This window comes from Trichechus manatus, unplaced genomic scaffold (assembly GCF_000243295.1).
Source record: "Trichechus manatus latirostris isolate Lorelei unplaced genomic scaffold, TriManLat1.0 scaffold00002, whole genome shotgun sequence".
Classification (NCBI taxonomy): Eukaryota; Metazoa; Chordata; class Mammalia; order Sirenia; family Trichechidae; genus Trichechus; species Trichechus manatus.
The window spans coordinates 44,093,483-44,117,463 of NW_004443938.1; the positions used below are offsets into that span (position 1 = coordinate 44,093,483).

Consider the following 23,981-nt stretch of genomic DNA (forward strand, 5'->3'; position numbering starts at 1 on the left):
GCTAACCAAAAGGTAGGCAGTTCAAATCCACCAGCCATCCCTTGGAAACCCAATGAGGCATTTCTACTCTGTCCTATAGGGTCACTATGAGTTGGAATTGACTCACCGGCAATGGGTTTGGTTTGGAACATTTACTGGGGGCTTACTAGGCACGGTTCTAGAGTCCTGTAAACATTATCTAAGTTAATCACCACAACAAGCCTATAAAATTTTCTGCCATTTTGCTATTTTGCAGGTGAAAAAAACTGAGGCACAGTGATATTATGTAAATTGCCTGAAGTACATATCTAGTACGAAGGAGCCAGGAATGCATCCCAAGCATTCTGACTTTTCAGTTCATTCTTAATTACTACACTTGCTGCCTTCCTAATGGGAAATGCTACCAGAGAAGTGTCTCAATCATTTATATGGTTTTTTTCGACACATCGTACAAGGTTAGTGAGGCTATAAACTGTTTATCGTATAGAAGTTTTATTTGTCTTTGTCAAAGGCAGGAAATATTTTCCTCTGAATCAAACCATCCAGTGAAACTAAATTATGCGGCCTAATTAAAATACACTTCCAACTTGCAAGGAACAAATTTAAGAGTCTTATTTATACAAGAAAAGAACCATTATTTGAAATCTATCTCCTATTTTGTATTTGCAAACTGATTAAAATTGTGTTAGTCATTTATCTAATGAGAATTTAATAGTTACCTACTCTTTTTCCATAGGGTCATGAACAAGAAATTCAAAATCAAGCTGCAGACAATATATATTCATGAAATTATTAGAGAACAAAGCAACATATAAGTGGCACCAGGTATATTTTTAAATTTTTTTATTATGCAATGAATGGTGTGTTTGTTGGGGGTGGTGGTGTGTGTGTCAGAGAGAGACATGGACAGAAGACATTTTTCTTTCTCCCCAACTATTGGACCTTGGAGGAAATTACTAAACTTACTTGAACCTCAGATTTTTTTAAAGGATTAAATCAGATTATGTACATATAGTACCTAACACGCACTCAGTATTTTCCATCTTTGAAAGAGGCCATATTTTGCTAAGAACTCAGTTCAAACCTTTGTTCTGTACTTAATAGTTATGTGACTTCCTTTAAGTTATTAAATCTTGCTGAGTTTAAGTTTTTTAACCTAAAAAAATGGTAATACTGTGTTTCTTATATGAAAGTTATTTAATGAAATAATACATGTGAAGCACACAGCATCTTGCACTATAAGTTCAGTTCTCTCTTCCCCTCTCTTTTGCAGTCTCTCCTCTCTCAGAAAAGGAGTGATAAGACATGTTGTTGTCGTTGTTAGATGCCATGGAGTCACCTCTGGTTCACAGGGATCCCATGTATATCAGAACGAAATGTTACCCAGTCCTGCACCATCATGGGAAGGTAAAATTTAGAAGTAGAGGTGCCTTCTGCTTAAAAGAAGCTCTCTTAATTACCTAGTGCTGCCAAAACACAAATAGCCAAAAGTGGATGCCTTAAAGAACAGAAATTTATTTTCTCACAGTTTAGGAGGCCAGAAGTCCAAATTCAGGATGTGGTGTTAGGAGGAAGTCCTTCCTTGTCTATTTCAGCTTCTAGTAACTGCCAGCAATGCTTGTAGATTTATTTGTCTCAGTCGTCTGTCTTCTTCTCCCTGTGTGTGTGTCTCTGTGTGTGTCTCTGTGTGTGAAGTGATTAGATTTAGAGCCCACCTTACTCTATCTACCCACCCTAATGACCTATTATGTTATTAGGTATGATCTAATTAACATAACAACGATAACTCTATTTCCAAACAGATTCATATTTACAGGTATATTGTTGTTGTGTGCCATCAAGTAGTGACTCCAAGTGACAGAGTAAAATTGCCCCATAAGAATTCCTAGGCTGTAATCTTTACAAAAGGAGTCCTGATGGTGCAGTGGTTAAGGCGCGAGACTGCTAACCAAAGGTTGGCAGTTCGAAACCAGCAGAAGCTCCTCCGGAGAAAGATGTGGCAGACTGCTTCTGGAGATATTTACAGACTTAGAAACCCTATGGTGCAGTTCTACACTGTCCTATAAGGTCGCCTGGAGTCAAAACTGACTCAGTGGCACCAAGTTTTGTTTGGTTTTCGTCATCTTTACAAGACCAGATCACCAGGTCTTTTTTCCCCGTGGAGCCACAGGTGGATTTGAACCACTGACCTTTTGGTTAGCAGCTGAATACTTAACCATAGCAACACCAGGGCTCCTCTATTTACAGGCATAGGGGCCAGAATTTCAGATTTCATACATATTTTGGGGGGACGTAGTTCAGTCCATAACAAAAGGCTTTGTCTCTAAAAGAGGGGAAGCAGAGAACCTAGTACTTAGATTCTAAGTTTCTAAGAGAAGGGTTTAAAATTCCTTTCCACATTGCCAACCCAGCTCACCAGGACAGCAGAGTAGTTAGGGATTCAGGTATGGACAGAACTAGCAAAGATTTGTCCCCCTTTGATTATGTGCCCTCTCACACGAGGGGTGCTCTTAAGCAAGGATAAAGTTCCTGGAATTGTAGGGAAGGGATAATCTGGGAAGAAAGCTGTTGTTCTTTACCTCTGAGATGTAAGAGAGATTGACTGAGACTAGTCAACAAATGCCTTAGCACCCTGGTGCTGCATTGCAGAATCTATAAACTACCATGGGCATAAACTACATATTAATATTAACCCCCTAATTGTAAGACTGTTGGGGTATAGTTTCTGTGCATGTAGATTTAGTTAAATAAAATTAATTTTACAAAATATTGAAAATGATAACAATTTGGTTGTGCTAACAGTAACACTCTTTAAATTATACTATAAGATAAACTAAAAATGTGATTTAGAATATTTTGCACTTTTAATTTTAGCTAACTTCAATTGTGATTTAAACTGGCAAAATCAGCAACTGAACTGCTTTTTTTTTTTTAAGCCTCGTAGACTTGGAATTGAACCTTTACTAAATAAACATTTTAAACACTTAACATTTACATTCCTCTTAACAAGGTCTTTTACAAACACTGGCTCATTTAATCCTCACTACAAATAACCTAACTTGAAATATCATCCCAATCAACACTTTTGGGGTGGCATTGACTTTTAAAGGCAATGCCTTGTTGGGATTAGATAGACCTACATTCAAACCTTGGTTCAGATTATTTATTTGTTGTTTAGTTGGCTAAATTACTTACCTCTCTGAGCCTCACTATTCTTGCTGTGCAGTATGGATCATACCATTTGCTTTGATGGACTGGAGTAAAGTGTAAATGCATATCTATGTGAAGTGCCTGGCAGTCAATAATGACAACAGTTATTTTTATTGCTTAACTCCTAGTAATTTTTAAAACTGTAAAAAGTCTGATCCTTATAAATATATATATATAGGATTTCTATCTATCCCTTATATGATCACTGGCTGCAGCTTTAGGTAAAAGTAAGCAATTCAAGACAGCTCAGAAATTTAGATCAATTTAAAATTTGCTAAGTACTAAATACCAAGTTCTTTGCAAAGCATTGTTGCTGTTAGGGCTGTCAAGTAGGCTCCGACTCACAGCGACATTAAGGATAACAGATGGAAATTTTGCCGAGGCCTACGCAGTCTTCATGGTTGTTGCTATGTTTGAGTCCATTGCTTTGGTTATTGCGTCAATCCATTTCATTGAGGGTTTCCTTTGTTTTCACTGACCCTCTACTTTACCAACCATGATGCCCTTTTCTAGTAATTGGTCTTTTCTGATGACATGTCAAAAGTAAGTCTTAGGAATACCAAAATGTGAAAGTGCTAGGAAATATCTCTACAACAGGGTTATATAAACACAACAGAGCAGAGAGAAACTCAAACATAAAACTATTAAATGTATTCAAAAATAATTCAAAAATAACAATGTAAGTTATTAATTGAGATATATTTTGTGTCAGACAGTATAGTAGACACTTTACATACATTATTTTACCCTCAGCTAGGGATAGAAATGTTTTTTAAAAAATCAATACAACTTATTTTTTATTTAATAGTATACATCTTAGTCGATGGTTATAATAAATCATAATAAAATTTAGAATAATGATCAGTTTTTTTTATTTTAAGTTTGAGCATATTTGCTTACCATTAACAGACCTGGATAAAATCAGACAATAGTTTATTGATTGCAATGTAATACAAACAGCTGAATCTTCTCTTTGTCAACTGCTTGACGAAGTTGGCTGTATCTAATTAATACAAAGGAAAAGTCTTCCAAAATAATAAATCTACAAATTAAAAAGAAAAATCACAAAACTTAACCAAAAGTATATAAAAGGTAACAGTCTAAAATTATTGATTATGCAAATGACATGACACCAAAATTGTCTTCTAATGAAATAGACAAGTAATCGGAAATACTGATTTTATTCTGTAAACTGGCCATAATAGCATGGGTAATTTTTAAAGTTAATTATTATCTTGTTTTCTCCTTATCTGTAATTTATATAGAGTAGGAAAAGAGACCAAAACACAAAACTCATTGCCATTGAATCAATTCCGACTCATGGAACTGTGGTTTAAATTTCTATTTGTATAGACTGTCAACAAACCCCCTGTTTTTGGCTCCACATCCCCTTTCTGCCTTCCAAGAGAAACTCCAATTCCTGAACCTTCCTCCATTTTGCAGGGTCAAGAGGCTTGCTTCTAGCTGCTCCCTACTCCTAATACACAGCACTTCAGGCACTTTAGCTGGGATTTCTCCTCTCTCCAACATCAGTAACGGTCCACAGCCCGTTTCCGGCATTCATAATTCGTGGCGTACTGTTGATGTTTCTGTTCTTTCGTCCTCATGAATTTAAATGCTTTTCTTCGTTTCCTGTTGCCTTTTTCTGAGTTTCCAAAAGGAAGCAGAGGTTAAGACATGTGTGAAATCTACCATATTTAATTGAAAATTTTACAACATGGCTTTTAAAACTTAACAGTCGAGAGTGTTTTACTATTAAATACAATTGCTAAATAACTTGTATACAAAGACTGGGAAAAATAAGATCAATGCATTCATTTCAAAATCTGTACTAGGTGTTCTTAATCAGTAATTTTGAAAATGTAACTAAAATCCAACAATTTAATAATTATTTACGTTACAGATATTAGAGTTTGACCTCTAGGTTGGAAAGTCAGCAACTTTACTTACTAGCTATTAAGTTTGTTTAAATCTCTGTATATCTCAACCACAAAATGAACATGATAATAGTACTATACAGAGATGATTAAATGTAAATAATTTTGCACAGTTACTGGATAGTAGAAATTATTCAGTAAATGTCACTCTTGTTACTGTTATCATTATTCTTAAATACAAAGTGAAAAAATAGCATCTACTACGTAATTTGAACTTTAACCAAATGTTATATTTACTTGTCTTTCAAATTTTTGAGGAAGCAACTGATTTAGATTCAGTTCAAATGTCTTTTTAACTGTCTGGTAGTCTAAAAGCATGTAGCATTAGCTGTCTATTTTGCAAACCTCAGGCCATAGTGCAAGTGGAAAATATTCCTTTTAATTTTTTTGACTGCCGGTATTTTGTGTTCAATCTAAAAGCAACATGATACTCAAAAGATCTAGATTCCAGATGGATGAATAGAAATTTAAGAGAAAAGAAATATATCATTAAAGAAACCACTATTAAATTCAAAATTCTCCGCAATGTTCAAGATCAATAGGAAATCAAAATATTGTTCCCAAACTCAGTTTAAAGACTAGGAATTGGTTTGTAAAAAGCACTTTAAAAATAGCAATACTATATTAGAGTTGAATGCTGAGAATACGACATGCAATATGATTTAGCTCTGCTGTTAGACAATATGATTACATATAAGCAAGTTATACAGCTTTCATAAAAATTGCATTTCATGGCATCATGCACAATGTTGCTCAGCATTAATATATATACTTTTGCCATGAGTAGCTTATTAAACTGATGTAAGAAAAACTTAGATGTTTCTATATTCATTATAATAAATCCAGATAGAAATTCAGTTTGTTAATTTAAAGAGCTGTTATTTCTGCATTTCCTTTTAAAAATGTATTGCGGTTTCAAATGGTTTAGAAAAGTAAATAAGGATTCTAAATCAAAGAAAAACCAAGCTTTCAATCTCTTACATGACAATGAGTGAACATTGATGGCTTGGACTACCCACTCACCGCCTGTAAGGCAGGAGACCCAGCAGTAGGGTAGACTTCAAGCAGTTTTCTCCTGTGCATTCATGGCCAACCATCTCAAGTCAAATTTTTTATGAGGATTTGTTAGTAATACAGGGACATGAAACTTTTGGGGTGATGAAAATGTTTATTATCTTGATTATGACTTTAGTTTCATGAATACATGCACACACACATCAAAACTCATCAAACTGGGCTCTTTAAATAAGTACAGTTTATTTACATCAATTATACTTCAGTAAAGTTGTTTTTAAAAAAATCAGGAAACCTCTTTGGTATTGGGAAGAAATAGTCAAACAACCTAATATAGAAGTATAAACTTCACACAAAAAAATAAATGTAAATGGATCTTGAACATATGAAGAAATGATTAACTTTATACATAAAAGAAAAAAAATAAATTTCATCCAACTAAATACTTTGCTCATAAGAATTTAAAAATAAAAGATAGAACCTTACGGAGAGAAATTTGGCAATTTCTACCAAGAGTTCTACCAAACTGACAAATGCATGTAAGCTTTGATCTAGCAATTGTTCTCTGGAGATTATATTCTACAGATTCCTGTTCTCACAGTAAATGACACAAACCAACATGCAGCATTGTTTCTATTAGCAAAAGATTGGAAGTAACCCACGTCGATCACTAGGAGGTTAGTTAATGAAGCAATGGTACATCCATACAACATACCACACGGCTGCAGGAAAAAATAAGGAAGCTATCTGCTCTGACAGGGAAATAGTTCCAAAAGGTATTTTTAAGTAAGAAAAACAATGTGTTTGGTATACTACCTTTCCTAGAATGAGAAAAAATAAGAATAGACATTTGAATCATATTAAATTTGCATATCAAAATAATGAAAGTGTACTAAAAAAAAAACAGGATTGCTTAAAAAGGGGAAATTTGGTGGATGGAGGCACAGAAACAGGAACAAGAACTGTCTTTATATTTCTTTAAATTGTTTTGATTTTTTATGTCAAGTGTTTTTATGTGGGTTTCTTAGTAACTGGGGAACACAATTTTGTCAGTACCGATTCAAAATTCACGTAATTGCAATCACTGCTGAAAGGGTTTCTTTGCCAAAGATACCCTAGGAATCTGGGTATTTTGAAAGACATACCTGTAGTTGTCCCTGGGTGGCAAAAACGAAGGTTGGTGGTTTGAACCCACCCAGAGGCAACTTGGAAGACAGACCTTCCAAAAGCTCACAGCCTTGAAAACGCTATAGAGCAGTTCTGCTTGGCACACATTGGGTCACCGTGACTTAGAATCGACTGGATGGCAACTGACTTGTATTTACATCTACGTGCAATTAAACAACAAAACTTAGCTCAGAAAAAAAAGTATAGAACAATTCTAGAATGAGCTTATAAATATATAGGGTTTTATTCATTTTTTTAAATTCATGCACACGAAAAGACTAGTCACAAACTCCACTTTTTAAAAGGATGTGATTTGATCTTAACTGCAAAAGCGATTAGTTTATATTAGAGAGCAATGTTCCATAAAATTAATTTTTAAAATAAAGTTGATTTTTACATCTTAAGCACTAGATTTATCTTATGTTTAGCAAGTCTGCTTCCATGGTGACAGAAATCAAATGATTCCACTTCAGGGTTTCAATAAGAAAAGAAAAAGCAGTGTCCCCTGGAGGCCAAATGTCACGTTTCAGCCAGTCTTGCATGATTTTTCCCTAAGAAGCAGCTGCTGTATAGAAGTTCAACCAGATGCTTGGCATTCTTCCATTCAACTTGGATTCCTTGATGACCTCATTTACGTTTCATTCAACATTGCTAGGAGGACAGGGTGAAACTTTCCTTAATCTGAAATTTAAATCTAACCCTTTCCATTTTTAGTTTGAAATTTAAAGCATCAATGATCATTAACAATCGTGGCAGATAGTCAAGGTTATCTAGTAATCAGCAGTTTTATACCAAAATGACAAATCCATTTTGGGAGTTTTTCTTTCCTAGCAACTTCCAGAGTGAATCAAAACTCATAACTGGCTCTGTCATCTCCATGTTCCTGTCGTTAGCTGCCATAGAGTTGACCCAACTCATGGCCACCCCATGCACAACGGAACTAAACACTGATGATTGTGACCATAGGGTTTTCACTGTCTGGTTTTTGGAAGTAGATCTCCAGCCCTTTCTTAGTCCATCTTTGTCTGAAACTCCACTAAATCTTGCTCAGCATCACAGCAGCAGTCAAGCCTTCACCAACAGAAGGATGGTGGCTGTGCATGAGGTGCATGACCGGGAATCAAACCTGGATCTCCTGCATGGAAGGCAAAAATTCTGTAATAACAATTTGTGTGTTGACATGGCTTCTAGGCTCAAATGAGAAAGGTGCACCATGGGTGATATATGAAGACAAATCGCCCCATTACCTCAGCTTATACTCCACTTTGATTTTGGAAACAAATAAACTGATTTTGGTCATAGATATTTATTTCTTTGAAAGAAATCAGTTTTAATTCTTTGAAAGAAGAAAAGTTCTTTGGAAGACTTCTAGTTTGCTCCCTGCTCCTTCTTTTCTTCATTTGTCTGTTTCCTTCCTTGTATGTAGAGAACGTCAAATGAAAATTGGGTTGTGGAATATAAAGAAGATTCTCCCGTCTGCCCTGCTCTGCTCTGGGTCAGTTCAGCCATGTGTTACGTGGCAAACTTAGATGACTTTCAGGAGTTTATGAAGTGTTCCATGGCTGTGGCCTGTTACGGACTGTGATAGAGTCCTCCTCATATTTATTTCTCATTTTGGCTTCGAAAATCTTTCCGTGTGGTCAGGAAGAATGAGAGCCCTGGGTTTCACACAGTATGCTTTCTCTTGCCTTCTCTGTCTGACTGCCCTCCCCTCCCCAGCAATTATAGATTTCGAAGACTCACTGCACTTCAGTCCTGTTGCTGTCCTTTGCAGAACTTCTGCCACGCTGCCTTTGCCAGGCAGAGACTAGGCACAGCAAACTCAGCTTGTGTCACACAGTAAATGACCCGAGACTTGTGCCACATCTGTGAAATGCTATCTTTATATTCCCCTGGCCAAAACTTCCCATAAGCATCTTGGAAGATAATACAGTCTTACATAAGCAAAGTTGTCTCACTTAGCAAATAGGTGTCTCTTTCACTCGACACACTTAATAAAATAACAATTTAATAACACTAAAAAAAAAAAATTACCCTCCAGTTGATTCTTACTCATGGCATCCCTGTATGTGTCAGAGTCGAACTGTGCTTCATAGGGTTTTCAGTGGTTAATTTTTCAAAAGTAGATCACCAGACCTTTCTTTTAAGATGCCTCTGGGTGAACTTGAACTGCCAACCTTTCAGTTAGCAGTCAAACATGTTAACTATTTGAGTCATCCAGGGACTCCACTGAATTGGACAATGCAGATATTGAACATTCCCATCAACACAGGAAGTTTTATTATTCAGTGCTGGGCTATACCTTTTATGTGGGAGGGTTTTGGGAACATCCCTTCCAGAAAGCAATTTGGCACAAAATATCAAAAACCTTGACCAAATAATCCTGGTTGTTCAAGGAAATAATCCTTGAACCATCTATGGAACAACTATGAACAAAAACGGTGCTCACTATAGGGTTATTCTTAATAACAATACAGACACACATACATGCACAAATAGAAATAATGTAAACATTCAACATTAGGGGTAAAGCTAATTAAATTACACTTCCACAATTGGACTGCTAATCATTAAAAATTATATTTAAAAAAAATCACACAAGGAAGTTCTTTTGATATCATGCAAAATGACAAGTAAAAAATAGATACAAATATGCATTATATTCTCAAATATGTATTATATTCTCAACTATGTTAAAACATTTAAACATTTTTCCTTATATCTTACATGTTTTCCGAATTGTCTATAATGATAACATTATTGCAACCTCTCCTCACTTATTGACATGGCCAGGTTCCAAAGAAAACGTTGTTATGCGAAATTGGCATTACGTGAAAATGGAGGATGACCACATCAGATTACAAAATGGAGGGTGACTACATCATTGCATAACTGCCAAATTACATCATTGCATAACTGACACACCATCAAAAATCATGGCCTAGCTAACTTGACACATAACCTTAACCGTCACAGCCAGTGTTGCTCTCGCCTCACACATCAGCGTTCATTACTGCCAGACATACGTCATTAATGTACAAAATAGTCAGATAGTAGATTTTTTACTATTGTCATAAATGTGAAATGTCAGATAACAAGATAGTCAATAAATGAGGAGAAGGTGTACTATAGTCATAAATTGCAAATACTTTCTGTAGGTAGAAAATTGTACTGGGAAGAGAACAACCTGATGTGGATAACCCAACTGGAATTAGGATAATTGGATTAAAGGGTAATGTGATCAGTGGACAAAGAAGCCAGGATTAGATCAACAGCAGGGTGACCACTTAATTCACCGAAGAATTTCTCCTCTTAGCATTTTACCAGGAACATGTGCCCAGGCAAACATTTTTTAAGCTATATTTTAAGTGCTGAGCAACTAGAAATGACTACTTTTAGGCCTGGTTGTGGAATACTGATTTTTATCTTCGTATTTTTTCTTTGAAGACCTAATTTCTGAATCAAATTTATTTTTCTCCCTCTTCCTCCAAAATACTCTGTCTTTACCTTGGTATGTGGGACGTGAATGATGCTGTTGCTACTAACTGCACTACAAAAAGGGCCAAGTGGGCAAAGCCCACCTTTATCACTAACTGCATAGCAAGGATCAGCATGACTCCAAATCCCAGCTGGAAGTGGATCCAGGCCTCGCCTTCCCACATGTCCATTTCTGTGGCAATTCCTCTCTCTGACCCAAACCACCCAGAGTTATATCAGACCTAATCCCTGCCTATCCTGAGCCAGGTCAAAATATACCTGGCCACCTGAGGCCAAGTCATGGGGTACCAGCCACAGACTTAGGATTCTGCACAACTCCCTGCACTTCAGCCCAGCTGTCCTCTCTCTCTCTCATCCCCTGGGACTAGGTCACAAGCTAGCAGGACTCCATCCTTCTTCATCTAGTGCCCCTGTAGCCTTTCTCTATTACACGGCTACCCAGAGCTGGGTGTACACAAATGACTCTGTACTGCCAGCCTCTGCTGGCTCATTGCGCCATGGGTTTGTTAATTCTCTGTAACGGCTCACAAAATTCACGGAGACTGTTACTCATATGTACAGTTACCAGTTACCCATTTATTATAACCAGAAAGAATACAAGCAAAGAGACACATCAGGCAGGGTCTGGGAGAGTTCCCAGCATGGGGCCTCCATTGTCTCCAGGGACATGCCACCTTCTCCTGTGCACGGATATTCTCACCAGTCCAGGGGGCCCCAAAGAGAGCACTCCAAGGTCCCATCCCTAGTCACTGGACCTCAATGAATACATAGTTATGACTATCCAGTGGATGAATATGTAAGACTGTTTCATACTCCCCTCCCACCCTAAAGTTAGTTGGGCCAGATGTGGGGCCTGTATAGCCCCTACTTGCCTGGCTATTGTGGAAAACAAAAGCATCTTGATTGCTTGGGTTATTTTCAGAAACCAGAGTTGAAGGGCCAAACTAAGTTCTTTGACCCACAGTATGCTATATTTGTCACCAAATGTAATCAAAGGATGGTAGAAGTGCATAGGATAAGAGTTAAGGCTGAAATGTAGCAATTTTATAAAATTTGCTTACCATGAAACAATGTGAAAAAGGAGATATATTTCATTAAAATCCTTAGTCTTTATTTCTTATACAATTGTCACAACATTTATTTGTTATCCTTCATGCTAATCTTTTTTTCTCCTCGTTACTCTCTTCTCCATGCACTCATTCATTTTCTGTCTCCCTCCCTCTCTCTCTCTCATTCAAAGACACACACACACACACACTCAGACATAGCAATAGGCTATAGCCTAACAATTGATACCACTTTTACTTTGTTTTGTTCAATTTTTTTAAAAGAGTAGCTCTGTGTGATGGTTAAATTTATGGCTCAACTTGAGTAGGCTATGGTGCCCAGTTGTTTGGTCAAACACTAGTCTAGATGTTGCTGTAAAGTATTCATATGTGATTAGCATTTAAATGGGTTGGTTTTAAGTAAGGCAGATAACCGGTTCATCATAACGTAAGTGGGCCACATCCAGGGTTTTTTCCAAGGGAGGATTCTGCCTCCAGACTATAAATAGATATTCTGCCAGACCGAATTCCTCTCTCTCTCCTTCAATGCCTGACCTACCATTTGGAACACAAGACTGCTGGAATTTCCAGCCTGTCACCTAATCTACGGATTTTAGACTTACCATGGCCCACAATTGAGACAGCCAATTCTTCAAAATAAATCTCTCTCTCTCCATTTCTGTCTATATCTATCTATCTATCTATCATCTTACTGGTTCTATTTCTGTAGAGTACCCTAACTAAGATACTTCGTATCAACAAAAAGTTAAAACACCATGGCCTGTCGTCAGACAAATCAGGGTTCTGTCAGGGCTGACTGAGGCAAGCACAAGCATCTGTCACTTGTCCTGTACCAATGCTACAGGAGAACTACAGTGTTCCATGCCTTTTCTTCCTCACACTGCCCATCTGTGGCTTGAGTAACACTCGCGAAGGAAGTCCACCACATTATGTCCTCTTCTTCCTGGAGCTGCCTACAAATTCGGACCAATCCTTGATGTGAGAGATGAAGAGAACCCAGCTTGACTCTACCGCTGAGCTTTACGAAAGGGAGCAGAAGTCAGCTATCATGGTGTTCCAGCAGATGAGTAGCTCCAAGGAAACACTTTAATAACCGTAATATTTTAATAACGTAAGTTCTTGCCACCATTCAGAGCTACAAAATAAGCAATTCTCACTTGCACTATCACATGCTCATTGAACATGTAATAGGAATTACACTAAGCTGGTGTCTATGCTAAATAAATTACCATAAATGTTCCTGCATTTTAGTTAAAGGATGTGGTTGGCAGGAAAACCAAAGCCCCAGCACATTGCTTCTGTGACACAAAGCTTTGAGTTGTTAACTTTGGAATAAACACCTAAATGTTAAGATATAAATTTTCAACTCTTTCTTTATGTTGCTATGGCAAATGTTTTTTCCAATTGGTATTGGTTCATCTAGGAGTTTAAGAAAAGTCAATTAATAAAGAATTAACTATTCAAAAGCATATCATTGCACACATATACATATATGCATAGACCGGTTGTTATGGAGTTGACTCCGACTCATGGCAACTCCATGTGTGTGGAAGTAGAATTGTGCTCCATAGAGTTTCCAGTGGTTGATTTTCAGAAGTAGATTACCAGACTTTTCTTCTGAGGCACCTCTGGGTGAACTCGAACCTCCAGCCTTTCGGTAAGCAGCTGAGTTTGTTAACAGTTTGCCCCACCAAGGGATTCTACATATATACATACTTAGGTATATATCACACTTCTCAAAACTGTCTTCCTTCAAGAATTGACTACAGTTAGCTATCTAAGATTCAGCCTGATTCAGATCTACTTTATGCTTTCTATCCCCAGTGAGGCAGCTAAGATGCATGATTGGACTTGCTGTAAAATCAGTGCCAAAAAGAAGTCTGGCCTTCCAGCAAAGTTTCCGATTCTGACGATGAGCAGAGATTATGCAGGGTCCAAAGCTTTGCTTCTCATGCAGGTTTTCCCAGATTCTATTCTATTCCAACCTGTGGCAGTTTATGATAATATCTTTTATTTTTTTTCCGCAAAATAAAACAAAACAAAAAGTCTTATTTTTCCACTAGTCCTTCAATAAGAAGTGCCTTTTGAAGCACTGAGGCATCTAGAGACAATAGCCTTTATAAGGAACAGGTTGAAAATAAAGAAAAAAAACAAATGAATGCAGAATTCCAGAGAAATCAGATATTAGAACAGAAATTGATTGAGAGCAAGTTGTGGCCCCCTGAGAATCCTTAGAAATACACTGGGTTTCCCACTATATAAGTGATGTAGTCATGAAAATTTTTTTTAAAGTGTTAAAGGAAGGTTGACCTTATGATTTGGAAACAACCAAGAATTTGATGCTTTAATCATGCATTGTCTTGTGTAGAACACAAAAAATGATCTTACAGAAAATTTAATTACAGCCAGTAAGGATTAGAATTTGAGTCATATGCCTTTTTGACATACAGTAGAAAACTTAAAGTTAGTTCAGTTTCTAAGAAAACATATCAAGATACTATAAACATCTTAATATCTTCATTTTATATTTTAATATTAAAATGTCACAAAAAACTTTTAAGATACATCCTACTGGATGGCAACTAACAACAGCAACATTGCCAGAGCTTCTTATTTTTCAAAAAAACCCCAAGAATCCAGATTTGTAGATAAAACATTACATTTTTAAAATGAAATAAACTAATTTTAATAAGTTTTAAGAGTCTAGAGGTCTAGCCAAAACCACTTCCATGAGCCAGATTTGGCCTACTGCTCTCTCATCTGATCTTCTGGTTACAAAAAAACGGTTGAACTGAATGCTTTTCCAGCAATGGTTCCTGTTGTTGTTAGTTTCTATAGAGTTGGCTCCAACTCATGGCAACTCCATGTACAACCTGATGAAACATCGCCCTGGTCTGCACCATCTTTGTGATCATTGGCATATTTGAGTCCATTGTTGTGGCTATTAGGTAGTGCCTTCCAACCTAGAGGGTTCATCTTTCAGCACTATATCAGACAATATTCTATTGTAATCAATAGGGTTTTCATTGGCTAATTTTTGGAAGTAGATCACCAGGTCTTTCTTCCTAGTCTTAGTCTGGAAGCTCCCCTGAAACTTGTTCACCATGGGTGAACTTGCTGGTATTTTAAATACTGGTGGCATAGCTCCCAGCATCATAGCAACACACAAGCCACTATAATATGACAAACTTATAGATGGGTGGTACATAAATGGTCCATAAACACAAGTTTTTACATTTTACCTTTAAGACCATAACTTTCTTGATAATAAAGAAACATTGTTTCGTTGAGAAAATTTTGACAGTAGCAAATTGAAAGGAAAATGCACTGATCTTTCGAAAGCATGGAACCTATCAGTTCAGTGACTGTCCAGATTGTCAATGGCATCCCTTTAAGTGTATCTATAAATTCTTAGCCTAAGCTCTCCAGTGATATTTCTGACTTTGTCTGCTGTTATTTCCTAGCATGGGTTTACCATTCTAGGCAGTGAGGCCTGCTTTCAGTTTGCAAAACGTAACTTATTTATTTCTGACATTACCGAATTATATTTATCTCACTTCTTCCATCTTCTTCACTATCTGAACTGTACCTATCATTCAAATTCTACATAAGATTCATTCATTTCCAGGAGACTGTGGGAAAATCAAGCCCACTGTGTTTTCTAAAGCACCGTGTCATAATGGGCTCAATAGCTCCTTCTGCTTATGTAGAAAGCTACTAATGTCTTCGCATTGGTGAAAAATAAGTCTCCAGGAATTCACAGAATACTAATTGAGATGTTTCAACAAATGAATGCAGCACTGGAACAGCACACTCACTTGTCTATGCAAAGAAATTTGGAAGATAGCTACCTGGCCAACTGACTGGAAGAGATCCATATTTGTACCCACTCCAAAGAAAGGAGACCCAACAGAATGTGGAAATCATTGAAAAATATCATTAATATCACACGCAGGTAAAATTTTGCTGAAGATCATTCAAAAGTGGTTGCAGCAGTAAATCAACAGGGGACTTCCAGAAATTCAAGCCAGATTCAGAAGAGGATGTGGAACAAGGGATATCATTGCTGATGTCAGATGGATCTTGGCTGAAAGCACAGAACAGCAGACAGATGTTTACCTGTGTTTTATCAACTACAAAAAGACATTCGATTATGTGGACCATAACAGTTATGGATAACATTGTGAAGAATGGGAATTCCAGAACACTTAATTGTGCTCATGAGGAACTTGTACAAAGACCAAGAGGTGTTGTTTGAACATAGCAAGTAGATACTGCTTGGTTTAAAGTCAGGATAGGTGTGTGTCAGGGTTGTATCCTTTCATCATACTTACTCAATCTGTATGCTGAGCAAACAATCTGAGAAGCTGGACTATAAGAAGAAGAATGCAGCATCAGGATTGGAGGAAGACTCATTAACAACCTGCAATATGCAGATGACACAACCTTGCTTGCTGAAAGTGAAGAGGACTTGAAGCACTTACTGATGAAGATCAAAGACCACAGCTCTCAGTATGGATTACACCTCAACACAAAGAAAACAAAAATCCTCACAACTGGACCAATAAGCAACATCATGATAAATGGAGAAAAGATTGAAGTTGTCAAAGATTTCATTTTACTTGGATCCACAATCAACGCTCACGGAAGCAGCAGTCAAGAAATCAAAGGAAGCATTGCATCGGGCAAATCTGCTGCAAAAGATCTCTTTAAAGTGTTAAAAAAACAAAGATGTCACTTTAAGGACTAAGGTACAACTGACCCAAGCCATGGTGTTATCAATTGCCTCATATGCATGTGAAAGCTGGACAATGAATAAGGAAGACTGAAGAAGAATTGACGCCTTTGAGTTGTGGTGTTGGGGAAGAATATTGAATATACCACAGACTGCCAAAAGAAAAAACAAATCTGTCTTGGAAGAGTACAGCCAGAATGCTCATTAGAAGCAAGGATGTTAAGACTTCATCTCACATGCTTTGGACATGTTATCAGGATGGACCAGTCCCTGGAGAAGGACATCATGCTTGGTAAAATAGAGGGTCAGCAGAAACAAAGAAAACCCTCAACGAGATGGATTGACACAGTGGCTGCAGCAATGGGCTCAAACATGGCAGCGATTGTGAGAATGGCACAGGACCTGGCAGTGTTTCGTTCTTTTATACACAGGATCACTATGAGTCTGAAACGAGTCGACAGCACCTAACAACAACGTCTTTAATGTATCACCATTCACCCATCTCTGAGCTATGCAGGCACTAAACATTTGATGATTAAAGTACACAAGGTATTTTGGTTGACCACCCCAGTTTTCATTCCACATGATCTGGTGATGGTTGGAATGAAGACAGCCCAAAGTGGATGAGATATTTTGATCCACAGCAGTATTATTATTCCATTGCTTCACATTGTAGCAAGATTACTACCCATCAGAATTACCTGGATATTGCTCAACGTGACAGCTACATCCTTATTTTTGTACCTCAATTTTTGTTTTCTAAATTTTTTTGAAAAATATTTTATTGTGTTTTAGGTGAAAGTTTACACAGCAAATTAGGTTCCCATTTAACAATTTTAAGACAGATTGTTCTGTGACATTGGTTACAATTTTCACAACGTGTCAGCATTCTCATTATTTCTATTCTGTTTGTTCTGTTTCCATTGATCTAGCTTCCCTTCCCCTCCTTGCCTTCTTATCTTTGCTTTTGGGAAAATCTTGACCACTGGGTCCTTTTTTTTTTTTTTTTAATCAATAAACCAAAAACTCGTTACCATCTAGTTAATTCTGACTCATAGCAACTCTGTAGGACAGAGTAGAACTGCCCCATTGGGCTTCCAAGGCTGTAATCTTTACAGAAGCCGACTGCCACATTGTTCTCCTGTGGAGCAGCTGATGGATTCGAACCACCAAACTTTCGGTTAGCAGCTGAGCACTTACACCAAACGGCTTGTCCTTTCAGATACAGCCCTGGTGGGAGATGCTCTTTATCAGAGCATGATGAGGCATTGATTCCAGAGGGGGCATATGGCATCAGCAAAGCTTTTAGGACTCTTATTTGTTGTCTCAGTTTTTGGACTTCACAAAATAAAAACAAAATTGCAAACAAATATAAAATGGACAACTATATTTTAGTATTTTCTGTTTCTGGTTGATATTTTTATATTTTACGTTGCCCCTGAAGATTATAAGTCATATTCATAGCAGTTTACACTATTATCTTCCTTTGAAGTTTAAACAAATATATTAAATAAAACTTGTTCATCTTAGGTTGCTTTAGCTAAAATCTTACTTCTTCAAGGCTTTAATTAGACGAGATCCTTTAATATTTAAAACAATTTTCTTTTATTAAAGTGTAATTTAACCAAATAATGGGAATGGCTTTAGCTAGAGTATTTTCATATAATATTATTGTCATAGATTGAACTGTGTACCCCAAAAACATGTGTCAACTTGGCTAGACCACAATTACTAGTGTTGTGTGGCTGTCCTCCATTTTATGATGATGTAACTATCCTCCATTTTGTGATGTGTTGTACATCCTAACCTCTATATGTTAATGAAGCAGGATCAGTGTGGGACGTATCTTGAGTCACAACCTTACAAGAGGGTTTGATGCAAGTCACACTCTTACTCAAGTTACACCATTGCTAGAATTGCACTTTTTATCTTATGAAATAAAAGGAGAGAGAAGCAAGCAGAGATGGGGTGAGAGAGATGCCAAGACACATGAAGATCTCCAAGGAATCAGGAAGCAGAAGCTGAAGAGACAAGGACCTTCCTCCAGAGCCAACACAGAAAGCCTCCATTAGAGCTAGCACCCTGAAATTGCACTGCTAGCCTTCTAAACTGTGAGAAAATAAATTTATGCTTGTTAAAGCCACCTGCTTGTGGTATTTCTGTTACAGCGGCTGTGATGGTTAAGGTTGTATGTCAACTATGCTGGGCTATGATTCTCAGTGGTTTGGCGGTTGTATGATGTTGTGATCACCTCCATGATGGGATCTGCTATGAGTGGCCAATCAGTTAAAAGGGAGTTTCTTTGGACGTGTGGCCTGCATTGAATATAAGTAGACATTCTGGCAAGGCTCGTGGGCTTCTTGCTTGGGCTGGATCATGCAGCTGGCTCCTGTTCACCTGACCTCAGGTTCTTGGGACTTGAGCTAGAAGCTTACCTGCGGTCTTGCATGCCAGTCTTGGGATTTGTTGATCTTTGCAGCCTATGAGCAAGAGCCCTGCTCTTTGACCTTCCAATCTTAGATTTGCCAGCCCCTACAGCTATGTGAATCAGGAGAAACCTCTATCCTGACTCACAGACTTGGGATGTTCCAATCTCTACAATCATGTGACCCATTTCCTTGATATAAATCTCTCTCTCTACATATGTTTAAATGCTTTACTGGTTTTGTTTCTCGAGAAAACCCAGACTAAGACAGCAGTACTAGATAACTATGACCAAAAAAACCAAACTCATTGCCATTGAGTTGATTTTTACTCATAGAGACCCTGTAGGACAGAGTAGAACTGCCCCAGAGGGTTTCCAAAGAGCACCTGGTGGATTTGAACTGCTGACCTTTTGGTTCGCAGCCGAACTCTTAGCCACTGCACCACCAGAGCTCCAGATAACTAAGATAACCAAAACCCGTTGCTCTCGAGTGGATTTTGACTCATAGCAACCCTATAGGACAGGGTAGAACTGCCCCATAGGCTTTCCAAGGAGTGCCTGGTGGATTCGAACTGCTGACCTTTTGGTTAGCAGCCATAGCTCTTCACCACGATGCTACCAGGGTTTCCTGATAACTAAGATAGTTATTATTAATTCTTTTGTGTCATTTTGTCTTAAAATATTTAGGTACAGTACTAGCTCTTCTACTCTGAAATCTTTCAGATGTTTCTGAGTCTCAGAGTAAAGCTTCTGGATTCATTTTTTCTCATTTGATGTATCCTTTCTTTTTTTTTTTTAAGGGGTAGATGATCATAAATACTATATTCATTATTTATCTGAGAGGAAGTCATAAGACTGTTACTAGATTTAAAGATGTTGCATTGTCTAGAGACTGGTATTGTTTTATTAAATATTCAGGAAAAACAAATGAGCAAAACTCTTATTATTCTTTATTTTATTAGGTTATAATTTCATAACTGTTTTATTTTTCCCAGAAATAGAATTGGGGTAAAACTCAGGGAACTAAAAACATGTGAGGATTCCCAAGTGCTCATTTTATTTTCAAATATCGCTTTTTCCAGGACTGACTCCAAAGCAGTCTCTTCTGCTTTGCATACATTTTAATCTTGGAGTTTAGAGAATTGTTTTCTTTCTTTTCTTTTCTTTTTTTTTTTTCCCTAAGTCCTACTCTTCACAAGGAAGCCAGAAGTGTGACAGGAAGGTGTGATTTTTAATTTACACCAGAGTCTCGCAAATAATGACTTTTCACACCTATTGCTATTGCTGCTTAGCCTAGGGGAGGGGTTCTGTGGCTACTGTTATAGGAGCAAATTAAATCCACTGCTATAATTCAGAAAGTCATCTGTCTTCTGTATTTAACTCTTATTTTCAATTTTTCAACTTGGTGCTTGTGAATACTTATGAGAATGTGGCTTTATTGCTTTGAAGTGTGCTTGTTTTCTAGGAAACGATTTTTGAAGGCTGTTATCTTTCCACGTTGTCAAGTACGAAATGGTAAACATGTTTTTGCTTTCCATCGTTCTGACCATGACATTGGAAATTGTAACTTACTTGAATACACACAGATGAAAAATATAGTAATATTTATTTTTAGAGCTTCTAGTGGTAAAGTTTCAATATGTAATCTAGTAAGTGTTTTTCTCTTTCCTTATGATTCCATTTCTCCAGAAGTAGCTTTTTCCTGTCTTTATAGAAGAGTCAGTATCTTATGCACAGGTATAGCTATATCATTTTATATTGCAAGATGAAATTGAAAAGTAATGTTAAACGATTAAAGTGTTTTAAAATTTTCAGTTTCCCTCCAGTGCATTAAACCCTTTTGATTAAAAAAAAAAAAAAAAAAAAAGGATGAGTTGCCTAAGGGAAAGGGGAAAAGTTATTGCAATTGATATATTTCTAAGTGGTACAGAAGAATGCTGATACACAAAAAATAACTCAATAATTAAAGAACATATTTTGCAAACCCTGCACACACAGATTACACTTAGACAATTATAAAAGTATTGTCATTTTTTCTCATTTTGAATCTCCCCAACTGATTTTTTTAAAGAAAAAGTTTTCAATTATCATGCTTGTCTTTCCTAGCTGTCTTACCATTCGTAATAAGGTTCAGGAAAGGTTTAGTACAGAACGGAATATGTAACAGTATTATTGGAAGGAAGGAAAGAAACATTCAGATTCTCCTGAGAAATTTGCTTCCTATTTCCTCCTCATGCTAAACCAAAGCAATTAGAAGTTACAAGCTTTCTTCTAGCTGGGGAGCAGCAAGGGGTTAACCAGCCTTGGTTTACTAAGTGTCTCAGTCAGGCTTTTATCTGATCCTTCCACTCTTGTCTCCTGCCCACCCCTTTTGTAAATGTCAACCACTTCCTGACGAGCCTGGTAGTGGTGAATTTCACACCTTTCTTTTCTTTGTGAAGAAACCTGGGTGTTAATGGTACAGGATTGGGTACCATTGTACGTCTGTAGCTGTCTGTTAGTAAAGCTGGGGGATGGATGCCTGTGGAAAAAAAGTAGGAGAAGGTGAAGAAATTTGAGAAGCAAGACTAGCATACAGGTTAAAATCGGTTTTACTTTAAAAATGAATATTTGCTTTATTAGCAACTTTTAAATGCATATTCTAAAAATAGTAATTTTAAAGAAGCATAATATTGAGAGTCTAAAGGAGTGTGGCAAAGAAGGGAACTGAATTAGAGAGCCGATTGTTAAAAAAAATAAAAATAAAGAGCAACAACAATCAGAAAGAAAAACTGAAGAATCCTTCTCTGACCTTTTACTCTACAGGTGTATTTACAGGATACAGCAATGGAAAACTGGTCAGTTGGTCAGGTCTGCAGTTGGTTGGTGGAAAAAAATTTAGGGGAGCTAGTCCATAGGTTTCAAGGTGAGTCTTTTACCCTTTCAAAAATTTTTAATTGAGCAGCCTAGATACCCTGAGTGTCTTCTGTTATTGAAAATTGTTTTCGATGTCTAATGTCTATGTAGATGTGGAGCTGCTGCAGTAGGACACTTTCTTTTTGTTTTTTCTTTTTATTGTCTGTAACAGAGTTTGATTTGACCTAGCATCCACAGGAGAATATAATATTTCAAGAAGAACTCAAATAAAACAAAACCCTAAGATCTCTTTAAAGTGCATATATTTGATATATGCATTTTGTATGCTTTTGTCCTTAAATAATGCAGCGTGTCTTTTGTTCAGTGTTAGATTTACAACTGTTGAAGATGGCTGGGAGATACTAGAAAGAATAATTTCTCAAGGTTTTTTTTCCTCCCCATGGAAAAACAATGCCTGTTAGAAAGAATCAGAATGGGGAGGGCATTTAACGTGGAAGTAAAAAGTTTTATTGTGCCTCCATCTTCTGGTACCTCCTTACGAGCAGATGTAGATTTGGAATTATGCAATATCAGTTTCATCTTTATAAAAAACACAGAAACTTTTACAGCTGTAGAGGAGAAGTTTAGATGAACCTTTTAACACCAGAAGTGATTTTGCCTGTTTAGAATGCCTGTGTTTTGCAGTGCTTTCCTGGGAAGCCACGGAGAAATTTTTTTTTTTCACCCAGAGGAAGAAGTAAGTGGGGCCGCTCTTCTAGCACTTAATGATCGGATGGTTCAGCAATTGGTAAAGAAAATTGGGCACCAGGCTGTTCTGATGGATCTAATTAAAAAATATAAGCAGAACAGTCAAGCACTGATGTCCCCTGGAAGTCCTAGACAAACAGCCCTGAAAAGGCAAACAGAAGCAGCCCCGGAGTAAGTATATTCATAAATAGCCTTATTTTGGATTCTGTCCTTTCCCAACAGCCCTTTAGGGATGAATGTAGCATGGAGCTTGGGGTTTAAACCTCTTTGGAAACTATGACCATTTCCAGCTGGATTGTGTGTATGATATTTCTGATATTTTGTGTAAAGGTCACTTTTTGCAAAGTTTTGTGAATCAAGGTACATTTTGTATTTTAATTGATGGAGGGATTTTGTGCCACTTTTTTTAACACTGACTTCAATTGTTAGGGAAATTCTGTAAGCAGGGGAGTTCCTATGTAAAATGCTCTGTAGGAAGGAGTTGAAATATACATAAAACAGAAGCTGAAACTGACTCCCGTAGCTTAGTTTTTAAAAACTGGAGTTTGGTAAAGGCATTTGTGGCTGTTCTTTTGGTTTTCCTAAAACTACCTGTCTATCTACCTCCACATCTATCTATCTATCTATCACCTATCTATCAAACTATCCATTCAAGGAATTATTTTATTTTTGCCAAGGATTCCCTGTAGTAATGAATTTATATTCTCCTCTAGAGACAGTCACAATGTAATTTGCTGAACACTCTTGCCACAATGACTTTTTTAATTTCTTAACAGTATCTTTGGAATGCTAAACACTATAATAGCATTACACAAAAATTAGGTAGACAAATATGTGGTGGCAGGTAAAAGCTTTGAGGTTTAGAGGTATTTTTATTTGTTTGTTTTTTAATCACTGAGCTCTGCAATGAAAAGGAATGATGACAGGAATTATATAAAACATTTCATCTTAAAAATCTCTGCCTAGGAGCATTTCAGGCATCCCCGTTTCTTTCAGGCATCCCCGTTTCAGTTTTACATATTGCAGACTTTTTGCAAGTTTTTTGTTGTTGTGTGCCATCCAGTTGATTCCAACTCATAGCGACCCCATGTGACAGAGTAGAACTGCCTCATAAGGTTTTCTTGGCTCTAAGTTTATGGAAGCAGACCACCAGGTCTTCTTCCCCCAGAGCGGCTGATTGATAGGTTCAAACCATCAAACAAACCTTTCTGTTAGTAGCTGAGTGCTTAACTTTTGCACCAGCAGGACTCCTTTTTTTTTTTTTTTTCAATTGTACTTCAGGTGAAGGCTTACAGAACAAATAGTTTCTCATGAAACAGTAGCACACATGTTGTTTTATGACATTG

The 23,981-nt window shown here is 37.1% G+C and overlaps 1 protein-coding gene across 1 annotated transcript in view; it reads left to right on the forward strand.

Annotated features, from left to right (window-relative positions):
• Positions 1-21,510: 21,510 nt before the first annotated feature.
• Positions 21,511-23,981, forward strand: part of SAMD3 (sterile alpha motif domain containing 3) — a 60,087-nt gene continuing 57,616 nt past the window's right edge. Inside the window, exons 1-3 of the mRNA XM_023727909.1 lie at positions 21,511-21,610; positions 21,838-21,937; positions 22,617-22,806. Of these exons, the coding sequence (XP_023583677.1) occupies positions 21,859-21,937; positions 22,617-22,806 (269 nt within the window). The 5' untranslated portion in view covers positions 21,511-21,610; positions 21,838-21,858. The remainder of the gene's footprint in view (positions 21,611-21,837; positions 21,938-22,616; positions 22,807-23,981) is intronic.